Raw genomic sequence first — 13,064 nt, forward strand, 5'->3', positions numbered from 1 at the left:
GAGCTAGTGAGCATACACACACACACACACACACACACACAGTGAATCAGAGCTAGTGAGCATACACACACACACACACACACACACACAGTGAATCAGAGCTAGTGAGCGGAGATGAGTGGTGTGAATATCCCGCTCCTCGGTCAGGTGGCTGTCCACTCGGCCGCTCCTCCGCTCAAATTCACGTCAGGCCGCTCCCCTCAATTTCGCTCCCCGCTCCACTTCAAAATCCTCCCACTCCAGTGAAATCGCTCCACGCTCACTCCAATTTAAAAGAGGGAGAAATAATCTACAAGCCGAATTGTCAGAATTCCTTAGAAAACCTAAATCCCAAAGAACTAAAAGCAACGGCAATGTCACTCATAGAACATGTAGCCTATTGTAAAAGATAGCCTAATGCAACACAGACAGTGCAACAACGAACAAGCTTGGCAACGTCAATACACATAAGCCTAAAACTAAAGGCATCAGTGGGATTAATTGCCTAAGTAATACAGGCTCAGCATCCAAGTTTTACTTCAGCCTTCTACTTGATATGAAGCAGATTCAAATTGCTCACGTTTTTCTTTGCCCTCCGTAGCACACCAGTGTTGTAGTACTCGAGTCCGAGTCATTAGCTAAATTTAGAGACTCGTGACTTGACTTGGACTTGAGCACTGAATGACTCGAACTTGGACTCGGACTCGTGCATTCGCACACCATGACTCGTCGAGGACTCGACTTTTTTTGTAATATATCATAAGGGTATAATCGTAGTGTCATTAGGCTATAATTTTCTATATGATTTTAATATCTAAATTATTCGTAATACTAATTTTAGTTCAAGGGAATGTTAGGCTACTGCTTCGTGTCATACATCGGAAGTCACATCATGTTCGCAAAGCAAACTAACGTTAACTTTAACACCAAAATGCCTGGAGACATGGCCGCCGCTATTTCAATGTAGTATTGGCAGGCAATATTAGCTCTCATACATGACATGATGACATTACCTAAGATTACACTCAGCCTAGGCTAAACATCACACACTGCTGTTGGATAGCTGATCATCGTGACTTCTAGTCATTCATTTTCATTTGGGGCGTGCCCTGCCGTGCTTCTGTCTATTCATTTGCAGCAGGCTATTATCGGATGAAAGAAAAATAAACTAAACGTTTTCCCGATCAAGATATAGCATACTTCTTAATTTTGGTGTCATAAAATATAGAAGCATAACATTAAATTGCCTAGTAGAGTGTCCATGTAGTGTCAATGTAGGCCTACGTGTCTTGCGCAAGTGAAACTGACAAACAGAACCTGTCGTGGATAGGCCAGAAACAACTATATTTAAAACCACGAATGAAGTGTATTACTGTTACTGTTCAAACGAGCGATTTGATAGCCTAATCCACTGTACGAAAAAAAAGGAAATACTGTAGCAACTTGTTCTATCTCTAACAGGTGAATATCGTAGCAAATAGTAGCCTATGGCGATGGCAGCTTAAAAAAAAAAAACATTTATTTCACTCATCTCGCTGAAATGAACGTAGAATGCGGCCTGTTGCGCAAAGAAATTAATTAGCATCTCCATTAACCGAAAGCTAGTTTTCATCTCTATTGTTGACGTGAAATATGTCTCCATAGTGTCAGTCAAGTGATAACATTATGCAGTTGCAGGTAGCCAGTGTTCACGTCACGGGAGTCAGAAAGAAGCTAACAAGACGGGCCCTGCTCTGTTTCTGTCCCTCCCAAACTGCGCTAAAATTGTGTAGGCTATTTAACAGCCAGAATTTTTTTTTAAAAATGCCCGGGGGAGGCCCTTTTATGATCCACACTACCTCTTACAAAATAGGCCTACTCCAACATCCATCTAGCTCTTGTGAAGTATGAACTTCTACAACACTGCCTATACAATTGTCAGCAGTCAGTAACAGCATAATGTGACTTAATGGCCTGTGTGATTGGGATGTGGATTGCTCATTTATTATGAGTAGGCCTATAGGCTATGGTATGGCTATGGTATGGTATTCTCTCCAATATAATAAATACAACCCATTGGGTTTGGCAAGAAATTTGGCAATACTACTTTCACACAAGTGATGGCACCCCTGCATGGAGACAGAAGATTGTCCGTTTTGCTTTTAAGGATTTCATCTGCAATGGGAAAAAATGGAACGACATGTAGGCTATGCTTACTTTAGTGCTGGACTTGGACTCGACTTGATCAATAGGGACTCGACTCGGACTCGACGTGGATCAATAGTGACTCGACTCGGACTTGACTCGGATGAGTAATGGACTCGACTCGGACTTGACTTGGATTTTTTTTTTTAATGACTTGGACTTGACTCGGACTTGAACACTGGGGACTCGAGGCATAGTGACTTGACTACAACACTGTAGCACACTCATGTTTCTGTGAAATGCGTCTTCTTAAATTCCAAAATGAATCTTTACTCACTGGAAGAGTGTCACCACATAGTTGTTCTTGCCCTACATTGTTAGTATCTAGTTGTTTTGTAGGAATAGTACACTTGTAGGCCCTATGACTTTCAGTTTCCTTTCTAAAATATTTAGCGATTTTATCCCCAACTTATCATGGCTGATATTTTTGATTTTTTTTTTTTTAAAGGGGATTTTTTGCCTTTATTTGGACAGGACGGTGGAGAGTGACAGGAAGCAAGTGGGAGAGAGAGATGGGGTGGGATTGGGAAATGACCACAGGTTGGATTCGAACCTGGGTCCCTGTGGGCACTCGGACCCGTATATGGTACAGACGCTTTAGCCTGCTGCGCCACAGCGCCCAATATTTTTTAAACTTAACGGTCTTGGTTTCATTATGAAGACATGAACTCTGGATGGATTTGGGCGTGCCTCAGACTCATGGTGTGAGTGCTATCGGAGCGAAATTGGAGCGAAATTGGAGCGGAACAGAGCGGTTGCTCCGACCTCTTAATTAATAATTAATTGAAAGGTGCTCCGCGCTCCAACACAATTCCATCCGCTCCGCTCCTGGCACTCGGCTCCTGGCGCTCGGCTCGGCTCAATAGCTCTGCTGTGCAGTCACGGCAGTGTGTGTGCGTATGCTAAACGCCTCTTTGTCTCGTTAAAAGGACAAGAACTACACACCTTTCTTTTTCAGCATGGATTATTTCCACGCATTCATAGTGTTGACATTCTTTTTCTAAGATGCAACAATTATGACATTTGGAAACAGCTCTGACAGACACATACCATGTTCCGAACCATTACCTCAACACTTAGGCATTTACAGAGTCACAATGGAGTGTGTGTGTCCACATGTGTGTGTTTGGCTCGTACGCCAGTGTATTAGAGAGAATCCTCACCGACATCCGACTGTCCACATTGATTCTGCTGTATGTGTCCTCTGTCCACATTGATTCTGTTATATTGATTCTGTTGTATGTGTCACATTTCTCATTCACAATGGCAGAGTAACACGAGTGACAGAAAGAAAACAGGTTCACTAGGCAAAATGATGATACACACACACACACAGACACACACACACTAACCCAAGAGCCAAATGATGTCCAGCATGCCAAACCAAACACACACACTAGGATTAAACATGCATACACCTGCAAAAAAAATACAAAATCATCTTTACAATCATGCACATTTCTATATCTCACTCTGACAAAAAACATTTTCATTTACTGCACAAATGGGCAGGTATCATATCATATTGTCACAATGTTGTTCATTTGCTTTCAGAGGTGCATGTTTAATCCTGGATGATTTCAGAGGTGCATGTTTAATCCTGGATGCTTTAGGCCTTGGTTTGGCCCTGCTGGACATCATTTTGCTCTTGGGTTAGTGTGTGTGTGCGTGTGCGTGTAGAGTATATGTGAGTTATCTTTGAGCACATTGTCCGTCACTGTATGACATCACTGGAAAGAAGTCATTTGTTTCGAAGGATAAATGCAGAAAAACCTGAAACCTCCAAAAGAGAGGAAGGATTTTGATCACCATGTTCAGCAGAGAGGAAGGATTTAGCAGAGAGGAAGGATTTTGATCACCATGTTTAGCAGAGAGGAAGGATTTAGCAGAGAGGAAGGATTTTGATCACCATGTTTAGCAGAGAGGAAGCCATGTTCAGAAGAGAGGAAGGATTTTGATCACCATGTTCAGCAGAGAGGAAGGATTTTGATCACCATGTTTAGCAGAGGAGGGATTGTGATGTTTATAGCTAATGAACGGCAGGCTCAGGCATGGGGCAAGCCAGACCATAAACGGCTCCTCATGACATCACGGCTCCTCTGCCTCATGACAGTTGCAAAAAGAGTGTTTCCAAAAGAGTGTGATTCCAAAAGAGTGTGCTTCCGGGTGTCTCGACAGCCAGACATAGTGGCATCACCTTCTGGCGTGGATCTGTCCGCTGTCCGTATAGAGGCCGCAAGCCTCTATAGCTGCACACAAGCCTCTATAGCTGCAGGCCTCACAGTTTATGGGCAGACAGACACTTCACAGACTCACTTCAAAAAATGACACAAGCCGATTACCAAAATAATGGGAAATTCATTTCATAGTCGTGTTGCAGCCCCACCTCTGGTTAGTGTGCTAGATACAGTAAGGAGCTGGGTTCACATGCAGCTGCCAGAGTTGTGTGCTCCATTAGTTGCTTTTGTTGTGATATTGACATATCTAAGTTGCTTTGTAACAATTGGCATATGTAAGTTGCATTGTAACAAATGACATATCTAAGTTGCTTTGTAACAATTTGCATATGTAAGTTGCATTGTAACAAATGACATATCTAAGTTGCTTTGTAACAATTTGCATATCTAAGTTGCTTTGTAACAATTGGCATATGTAAGTTGCTTTGGATGCAGGCGTCAGCTGAATGAGTGAGTGAGTGAGTGAGAAGAGGGGTTACTACAAGGATACAAGGAAGTTTAGTGGTCTGCGGATAGTGATGGGATAGTGTGCTGTGTATGTGGGGAGAGGGCAGTGTGCAATATGTGTGTTGGAGAAGCTTCCTCATGAGACAATGTGCTGTGTATGGGGGGGGGGGGGGGGGGGGGGGCAACAGTGTGCTGTAAGTATGTTGGGGATGTGTGTTGGAGAAGCTTCCTGATGAAATAATGTGCTGTGTATGTAGGGGAGAGGGGGGGGGCAGTGTACTGCAAGTATGGTGAAGGGACTTACTATTGCAAGCAGAGTACTGTATGTATGATGTATGTGAGTGATGAAGATGTGTGTGTGGGCGGGAGGGGAGTGGAGCAGTGACTGTGTGTGTGTGTGTAGTGTGTGTGTGTGGGTAGGTGGGGGCAGTGTGCTGTAAGTATGTAGAGGATGTGTGTTGGAGAAGATCCTGAAGACAATGTGCTGTGTATGTAGGGAGGGGGGGGGGGGGCAGTGTGCAGCAAGTATGTAGAGGAGGCTTACTGTAGCAAGCAGTGTGCTGTATGTATGTGAGGTGATGACAGTGATGATGTAAGTGTGTGTGTTTTGTGTGTGTGTGTTGGGGGTGGGGGTGGGGTGGGGTGGGGGTGGGGGTGGGGTGGGGGCTAGGCTCCGCTCGGACTTTCACACACGTCACCATATTTCCAGGCCTCAATGAGTAATGAGTATGTGAACTTTTCCCCTTACGTGAGGTGTGTCACTGTTTGCTACCTAGTATGACACACACAGACGCACACACGCACGCACACACACACACACATACACACACACACACACATACATGCACACATACATCATTTGTCTGTTTATGAATCCATTTGTTTAGCTGTTGGTGTGTGAGTTTGTCCATGTTGTCCAAATCTTAATGTAAACTTTCAGGACAGCATTTTGCAATAACTGATATTGTACATATCGCTACTCTAGCAACACGGTCCAGAACACGTAGGAGTGTTTCCAGTGTTCCATAGAGGCTACTTTTAACCTACTGAGGGTATATTGTTCTAGAATCGTCAGTGCCGGTTTCATAACCATGACACAGCAACTCCCCCACCAGAGCCATATAAAGGTACCTGTAGCCTATACGGCTCTGTCCCCCACCACTCCAATGCCCAGCATGTGTATCAGGAAGGAAATTGATTAATCCATGTCATGGTCAATGGAACCCAGCTATAGGTGATCAACTAAATGACATTAGACTAAACTAAACACATCTAAACTAAAATGCACTGAACTACACCAACACACATGTTTCCTACGGTTACTGATTGACATTCAGATGAGTTGACAGTCATATTCAAATTTGCAGTAATATTTTCCAAAAAAATTACATTTTTTCAAGGGGCTGGCGGACCACTGGGGGCATAGCTGGCGGGCCACTGTCGGCCCATAGGGGGCATAGCTGGCGGAGCACTGTCGGCCCATAGGGGGCATAGCTGGCGGAGCACTGTCGGTCCATTGGGGGCATAGTTGGCGGAGCACTGTCGGTCCATTGGGGGGGCATAGCTGGCGGAGCACTGTCGGCCCATTGGGGGCATAGCTGGCGGTCTGCTGGCATTTTGCTCATCGGTTCTTTGGCGGTCCGCTGGCGTGTTGCAGACAAATTGCCCAATATTTTGCCACTATTGGTCTAAAATCTTTTTCATTTGTTCAGTAATACTCCATATATCATTTTATTAACTTTTCTTAATATTCGTGACAAGTTAAATTTAAAGCATACCACCAGCAGTCCGCTATCTGACAATCTGATTTTACTATCTGGGATTGACCACTGAGCCTGCTTCCCTCAGGCCAACTAAACTACACCAGGGTTCACAAGTCTCACGCAATGGGCGTGAGACACACGCAATTCAACAAGTTCACACACTCACATGCCACACCTTGCATTTCTCACGCAGAAATATTACTAGGGATGTCAAGGTATTTACTAGAGAACGCGCAGGGATACGAGAGGATATCTTGCAGGGTTCAAAACTAGCGCACCACTCACCAGCAAAATCAAAAACATAAATAGCTCATCCAATCCAATCAAAAAATAGTGTTTGTTGTATCGGACATCCCCTCCCTGAAACCACGTTATGTTTGTGCGCTTATGTGGGGTTACACGTTTAAGATGTCAAAACTGCACCAAATTATTTTTATTCATACATTCAACTGTTTGTCATTTTGGTAAACCAGCCTACTTATGGCACTTTAACAGTGTGTGTAAATCAGGCCTTTTTACGAACACTTGTAACACTGTAGGCTTAGGCACATAGGCACTAGCTTAGGCTACTTTATGGCAAAATTATTTTCCTATTTATAAACTAAACTAAACTGTCGGACATTAAGAAAACATAATGAAGTGTCGTTGTAGCTTTGTGTAACCCAGACATCAGCAACGTTCATTTTATACGCCCTATCACTGTCGTGGAGCCTGCATTTTCCCTGTCGTCACGGCTGCAACTTTCGCACTTTTGAATTTCACATCTGTGCACATCAGATGCCCATTTCACATCTGATAATCCGCCCATGTGTGCACACCTTTTGCTACATAGTGTGCAAGTTTTATGCACTTATTTTAATAAATGGTGCACTCATCTTAGTAAATAATAAATTGAATAATTACTTTATTCAATTCTACACACAAGCGAAACATTTTAGTGAGTGAGTGCCGCCCCCCCCCCCCCCAAATCTCACTCCAAGCTGAGCTCAAAACTTGAGAACCCTGCTACACTAAGCTAAGCTATACCAACCTAGCTAAACTAAACTACTCTGAGCTAAGCTATACCAACCTAGCTAAACTACACTACACTAAGCTAAGCGATACTAACCTAGCTAAACTACACTACACTAAACCAAGCTATACTAACCTAGCTAAACTAAATTACTTTAAGCTAAACTATACCAACCTAGCTAAACTACACTAAGCTAAACTATACCAACCAAGCTAAACTAAACTAATTTAAGCTAATCTAAGCTTTACCAATCATAATGAAAGAGGTGGTGTATTCCGTTTTTATTCCGATCAAACATATGGCCAATCAGATTGAACAGCCATGTATACGGCCAATCAGATGGCCCACTGTATCTTCTCCAGCAAAAAACAAAGCAGCGACGGCTATTCCTATCAAATGTTCTAGAGCAGGGGTCCCCAACCTTTTATGTACCATGGACCGGTTTGATTCCTATTTTTTTTTCACGGACCGGCGGGGGGGGGGTCGGGGGTTCCATGTTCCATATGTGTTGTGCATGCATTACTTGAAAAGAACTAGCTCCAGTTATGTATGAACAGTGAAGGTAACGATCTCTTGTGAAAAACGTGAACTTGAAGAAGTGAAAATTGAACAATATGAACTATGAATATTGAACAACTTGAAGCTTAAGTGTGAACATGCTTAACAAAATATGGGAACAAAACATGGGAACTAAATGTGCATTACGAATATAATCAGTGTGAGCCCTGCTTGTTTCCCTGCAACAAGAAGCTTCCATCTGGGGGTGATGGAAGACAGTGACACCCTCAGTGTGTTTGAAATGTCCAGTCGATTGCGCAATTTGGTCTTAGTTGCAGTCATTGCCGAAAACCCGGCCTCGCATAGATACGTGGTGGGAAACGTTTTCAGCGCTTTTACGGCTATCTCGGGATATTCTGCTTTGGTTTTGATCCAAAAACCCGCCAGAGAAGTTTCCTTATACACACTCTTAAGACCACCGTCATTTGCAATTTCGATCAACTGCTCTTCCTCCTGCGCTGACAAGTTAGGACTATTCGGGATATTGACAAATGGGTTGCGGACCCACTCATTGGTTTGCCGTGGATCTTTGGAGGATGGGAAGTAACGCTCAAACTCATTTGAAAGCGCAACAAGGTGATCGCGCACCAGCTGCGAGAGAAAGGGCCCTGCCTCAGTCTCTCCCAAAACCCCCACTACTGTTTGGAACATGTCAAATACACCCCGATCCACTCGCCGTCCCCATAAATCAAGCTTGCTTTAAATGCAGCAACTTTATCTGCCAGTTTAAAGACAGTCGTCATTCTCCCCTGGAGTGACAGGTTGAGGTCATTAAGCAACCCGAATATGTCACACAGGTAAGCGAGTTTTGACACCCAGTCCTCATCACTAAAATGTGCAGCTAACGGTGACTTTTTTTCTGTAAGAAATCTCTGCAGCGGCTCTCGCAACTCAAACACTCTGGCCAGTGACCTGCTAAAGATGCTTGTTTTTTGTTGCTCATTCTAGCAGTTTAGCTAACTTCGTGTGACACTACTGTTCGCCAAGAACTGATCAAGTGAAGTGAGCTGACCTGAGGCTGCGCAGCGCTGAAGGCAATATGTAAAGTGTTGAAGGCGGGACAGACAGACGTAAGAAAATAGACCTTGCAAAATGCAAACATGCGTGCAATCAAACAACTGCTTATAGACCTATGCCATGTAAAAACGTGACATTATTGCGAATTAAATTTAGTTTAGTTCGCATGCATTTTTTTTTAACTCATGTCGTAGGCTACGGCCCGGTTAGGAATGTCCTGCGGCCCAGTGGTTGGGGGAAAAACTGTCCATGTAAACACACCACTGAGCCTGCCTCCCTCAGACCAGTTTTAACAGAGTCCATGAGCCACAGGCCCAAACAGGGGCGTGCCACTACTGAAAGCTACATATCTCTGGAGTATAAAATGGTATGATAGCAAGTTGGATTTTGTAGCTTTGTGGCTGTACAGGCCTTCAAAGTTGACCTCTGATTTGAAAAAAGGAAATTCCGCCTATTGGCTTTTTTTTGTTAAACCACTCATAAGAGCCCAGAAAATAATCCAAACCTCATTATTACTGATGCATATGTGGTGTTTGATGTTGGCATACATATTTTGAATCATTATGTGATTTTGCCCTTCATTTTGGTTGATAAAATTCAAGATTTATGTGTAATAATGAGCAAATCTACGTTTTCAGAGACACAACGTGTTGCAGCACTAATTGAAATGCCCACTACCTCATTAGGGCCCGAGCACCGAAGGGCGCAAGGCCCTATTGTTTTTGTAAGGATTATTATTATTATTATTATTATTATTCAGTATTATTGTTATTCTACTTTTTTGCTTTCCTGTTTTTGAGGTGGTTAACATGGTCGAAAACTCTTGAAATTTGGCACACACGTCAGGTGTCACGCATCGCAGTTAGGTACAAGAGCTTGACCCCGGGCGTGGCCCAGGGACTCGCTAGCGCCCCCTTTGGTGACTGATCCCGTGGTTGGCAAATATTTAGAGATGGTTAACATAATCGAAAAGTCTTGAAATTTGGCACACACATCAGGTGTCACACAAAGCAGCTAGGTAAAAAAGCTTGGCCCCGGGTATGGCCCATAGACTCGCTAGCGCCCCCTTACGCCCCCTTAGATGACTGATCCCGTGGTGGCCATATACTTTCAGCTACAAACACCAAATTTGGTAGGTGTGTGTATCTCCCCAAGATGAACAACTTTCGTATGTACAATGCATTAGCCACGCCCAACAGGAAGTGAGGTATTTGGGATTTTGTGCGGACTAAAATGTGATGAATTGTGATGCCAAAAGAGGTGTTTCCCATCGGTGAAAACGCATGAAATTTGGCACACACATCAAGTGATACAGTGAATAGACAGGGATAAAAGCTTGGCACCGGGCGTTGCCCAGGGACTCCATAGCGCCCCCTTATGTCACTGTGACTTGTGGTTGGCATATAGTTTTAGATACACACACCAAATTTGGTGGATGTATGTAACTCCCAAAAACAAACAACTTTTGTATTAACATGCCATTAGCCACGCCCACCGGAAGTGAGGTAATTGAGATTTTGTGCGTTGTGGACATGATCAATTTTAACGTACTCCTCCTAGACGGTTGATCCGATTCATGTCAAAGTTGGTATACATGACGCCGAGATGTTTCTGATTATAAATTGTGAAGCTTTTTTTTGATATGTTGTAATTTGACGAAATGGCAAAATTATTAATTTTAATACCCTTCCACATAAACAATAAATGTGTCATAATTCACCATGCATGGCTTGAAATGTTTTAAATTTCATAGGTCATTGAAGACCATGTCAATGATAATATTCACAGGCCCATAATGCATGTTTGGCATAGCGCCACCAACTGGCAACAGAAAGAATGACAATTATACTGATGTCATATGATCAATTTGAACATACTCCTCCTAGAGGGTTTGTCAGATTCATTTGAAATTTGGCAAATATTATGCCAAAATGTCGCTGATGTTAAATTGTGAAGGGATTTTTGATAAGTTATATATTTGATATGATTTTAATATCTCACCACAAAAACAGGAAATGTGTCATAAATCACAGTGCATTGAATGAATGGTCTGAAACTTCTCAGGTTAATAGATATTATGATTATGATGATATCCAGACACCCAATGAGCCTGCCTGGCATAGCGCCACCACCTGGCAAAGCAGGAACATGTGGCAGAAATTGGCAATGCCTTTATTGATTGATCTGAATCTTTACAAAATATTGGATATCATTATTGTGATGATATTCACATGTGTAATTCACATGCCTAGCATAGTGCCACCATCTGGCCAAGCAGGAAATGTGCCAAAAATGTTCAATGCTTTGACTGATTTATCTGAAATTTTACACAAAATTAGATATCATGATGATGAAATTCAAATGTCTTATTAACATGCCTTACATAGCGCCACCAATTGGCAAGATAAGGAATGTGTTTTTTCCACGTCTGTTGGATATCACCATCAGATGCATCAGATTAATCAGATTAGCACACACATCAAATATGTACATTTCAGAAGTGCACCACGTCGGTGCTTTGTTGGGTTCCGAAATGTCACGGGTTGCGGCCCGCAGGTGCTCTTGCGGCTATATTTAATCAATGTATTTATACCTTCCCAGCAGAGACTTGAAATACAAATGATTACATAGGTCTGCATTGCTATGCTATTTACTATTTGTAAATGTACTATTCGGAAACACCCCAAAATTCAGTGAATTAGTATTTTATTGAAACTACTGTGGTGATTTTATTAAGGCATCAGGCTTGTATGTATTGGTTTATCAGAAATGATTCCATTTATCATAAGAATGTTATTTGTGCAACTGTTATGCGACATTTACTGGAAGTCATGGGACTGGACTGTCAGAGACTAAGAGTGAAAGTAAACAAGACAGGGTCTGGGAGAGAAAGGGACTTACCAGAAGGGCATAAATAGAAGGAGCTAGCAGAAGAGGAGATGCAGGGACTTTCCAGAAAGAGGAAGCGAAACCAAAGTTGGAGTGACACATAGAACCAAACGAAACATACCCTGCCTGGCAACAGCTTACACATAGAATCTGGCTACATGTATTCTGCCTAGCAACACACATTTTTTAATGTTTAGATGAGAGGGGTTTTCCACCAATATCTCAAGTCCAAAAACGGTCTGATTGGCTAAAAGGGGCCTGGTGACGTTCCTGGTGATAGGAACGCCTCCCAGGCCCCTGAGAGCATAAAAGAAAGAGCTCAGGCACATTCAGATCAGATCTCATCGGGGTAGCAGTTGCAACTCATCACTCTATTCAGGGTTCTTGCAGGTTTCAATAAGTCAAATTTAAGACCTTTTTAAGACATTTTTAAGACCATAAAGATTGAAATTTAAGACCTACACGACACATTACCCAAAAACATTCAAATCAAAGAAATTCTGAAAAAATCATTGAAAAGTCGTTGAAAAAGCATTAATTTAATTTACAGATAAAGCAATCAAACTAGTAACCTTCCACACCCAACGTCTACAACCCAACTGATTTTTACATTACTCAAGGAAAAATATCTGTGTCACGTACCAAATGCCCTAAACCTTAAGCCCAAAATGAAAATAATCTAAAACAAACTAGCCCTCAAATAGAATAGATTTCAGCAAGGAAGTCAAAAATGAGACGAGTTGAAACTGGGTGTGAAAGTGTGTTTTGGGTGGACACTCTGCACTTGTGTACCACTTGTAACCAACAGCAGACATCGCTGTGATCTAGCCAGTGTTGCCACAATTACCTTGAAAAAGTAATCTGATTACTCCTTTAAAAAGTAACTTAGTTACTTTTAAAATCAAGTAATCAGTAATGTAACTGAGTTAGATTACAAGTTACTTTATTAGTTACTTTCAGCAGCTGCCAACAACACCC

General features: G+C 42.5%; 1 protein-coding gene across 1 annotated transcript in view; it reads right to left on the minus strand.

Annotated features, from left to right (window-relative positions):
- The window catches only part of LOC121700769 (keratin-associated protein 12-2-like), a 13,658-nt gene extending 7,224 nt beyond the window's left edge, over positions 1 to 6,434 (minus strand). Inside the window, exon 1 of the mRNA XM_042083977.1 lies at positions 6,260 to 6,434. Coding sequence (XP_041939911.1) covers positions 6,260 to 6,434 — 175 coding nt within the window. The remainder of the gene's footprint in view (positions 1 to 6,259) is intronic.
- Positions 6,435 to 13,064: the final 6,630 nt, after the last annotated feature.

The sequence above is a fragment of the Alosa sapidissima genome, chromosome 24 (assembly GCF_018492685.1).
Source record: "Alosa sapidissima isolate fAloSap1 chromosome 24, fAloSap1.pri, whole genome shotgun sequence".
NCBI lineage: Eukaryota > Metazoa > Chordata > Actinopteri > Clupeiformes > Clupeidae > Alosa > Alosa sapidissima.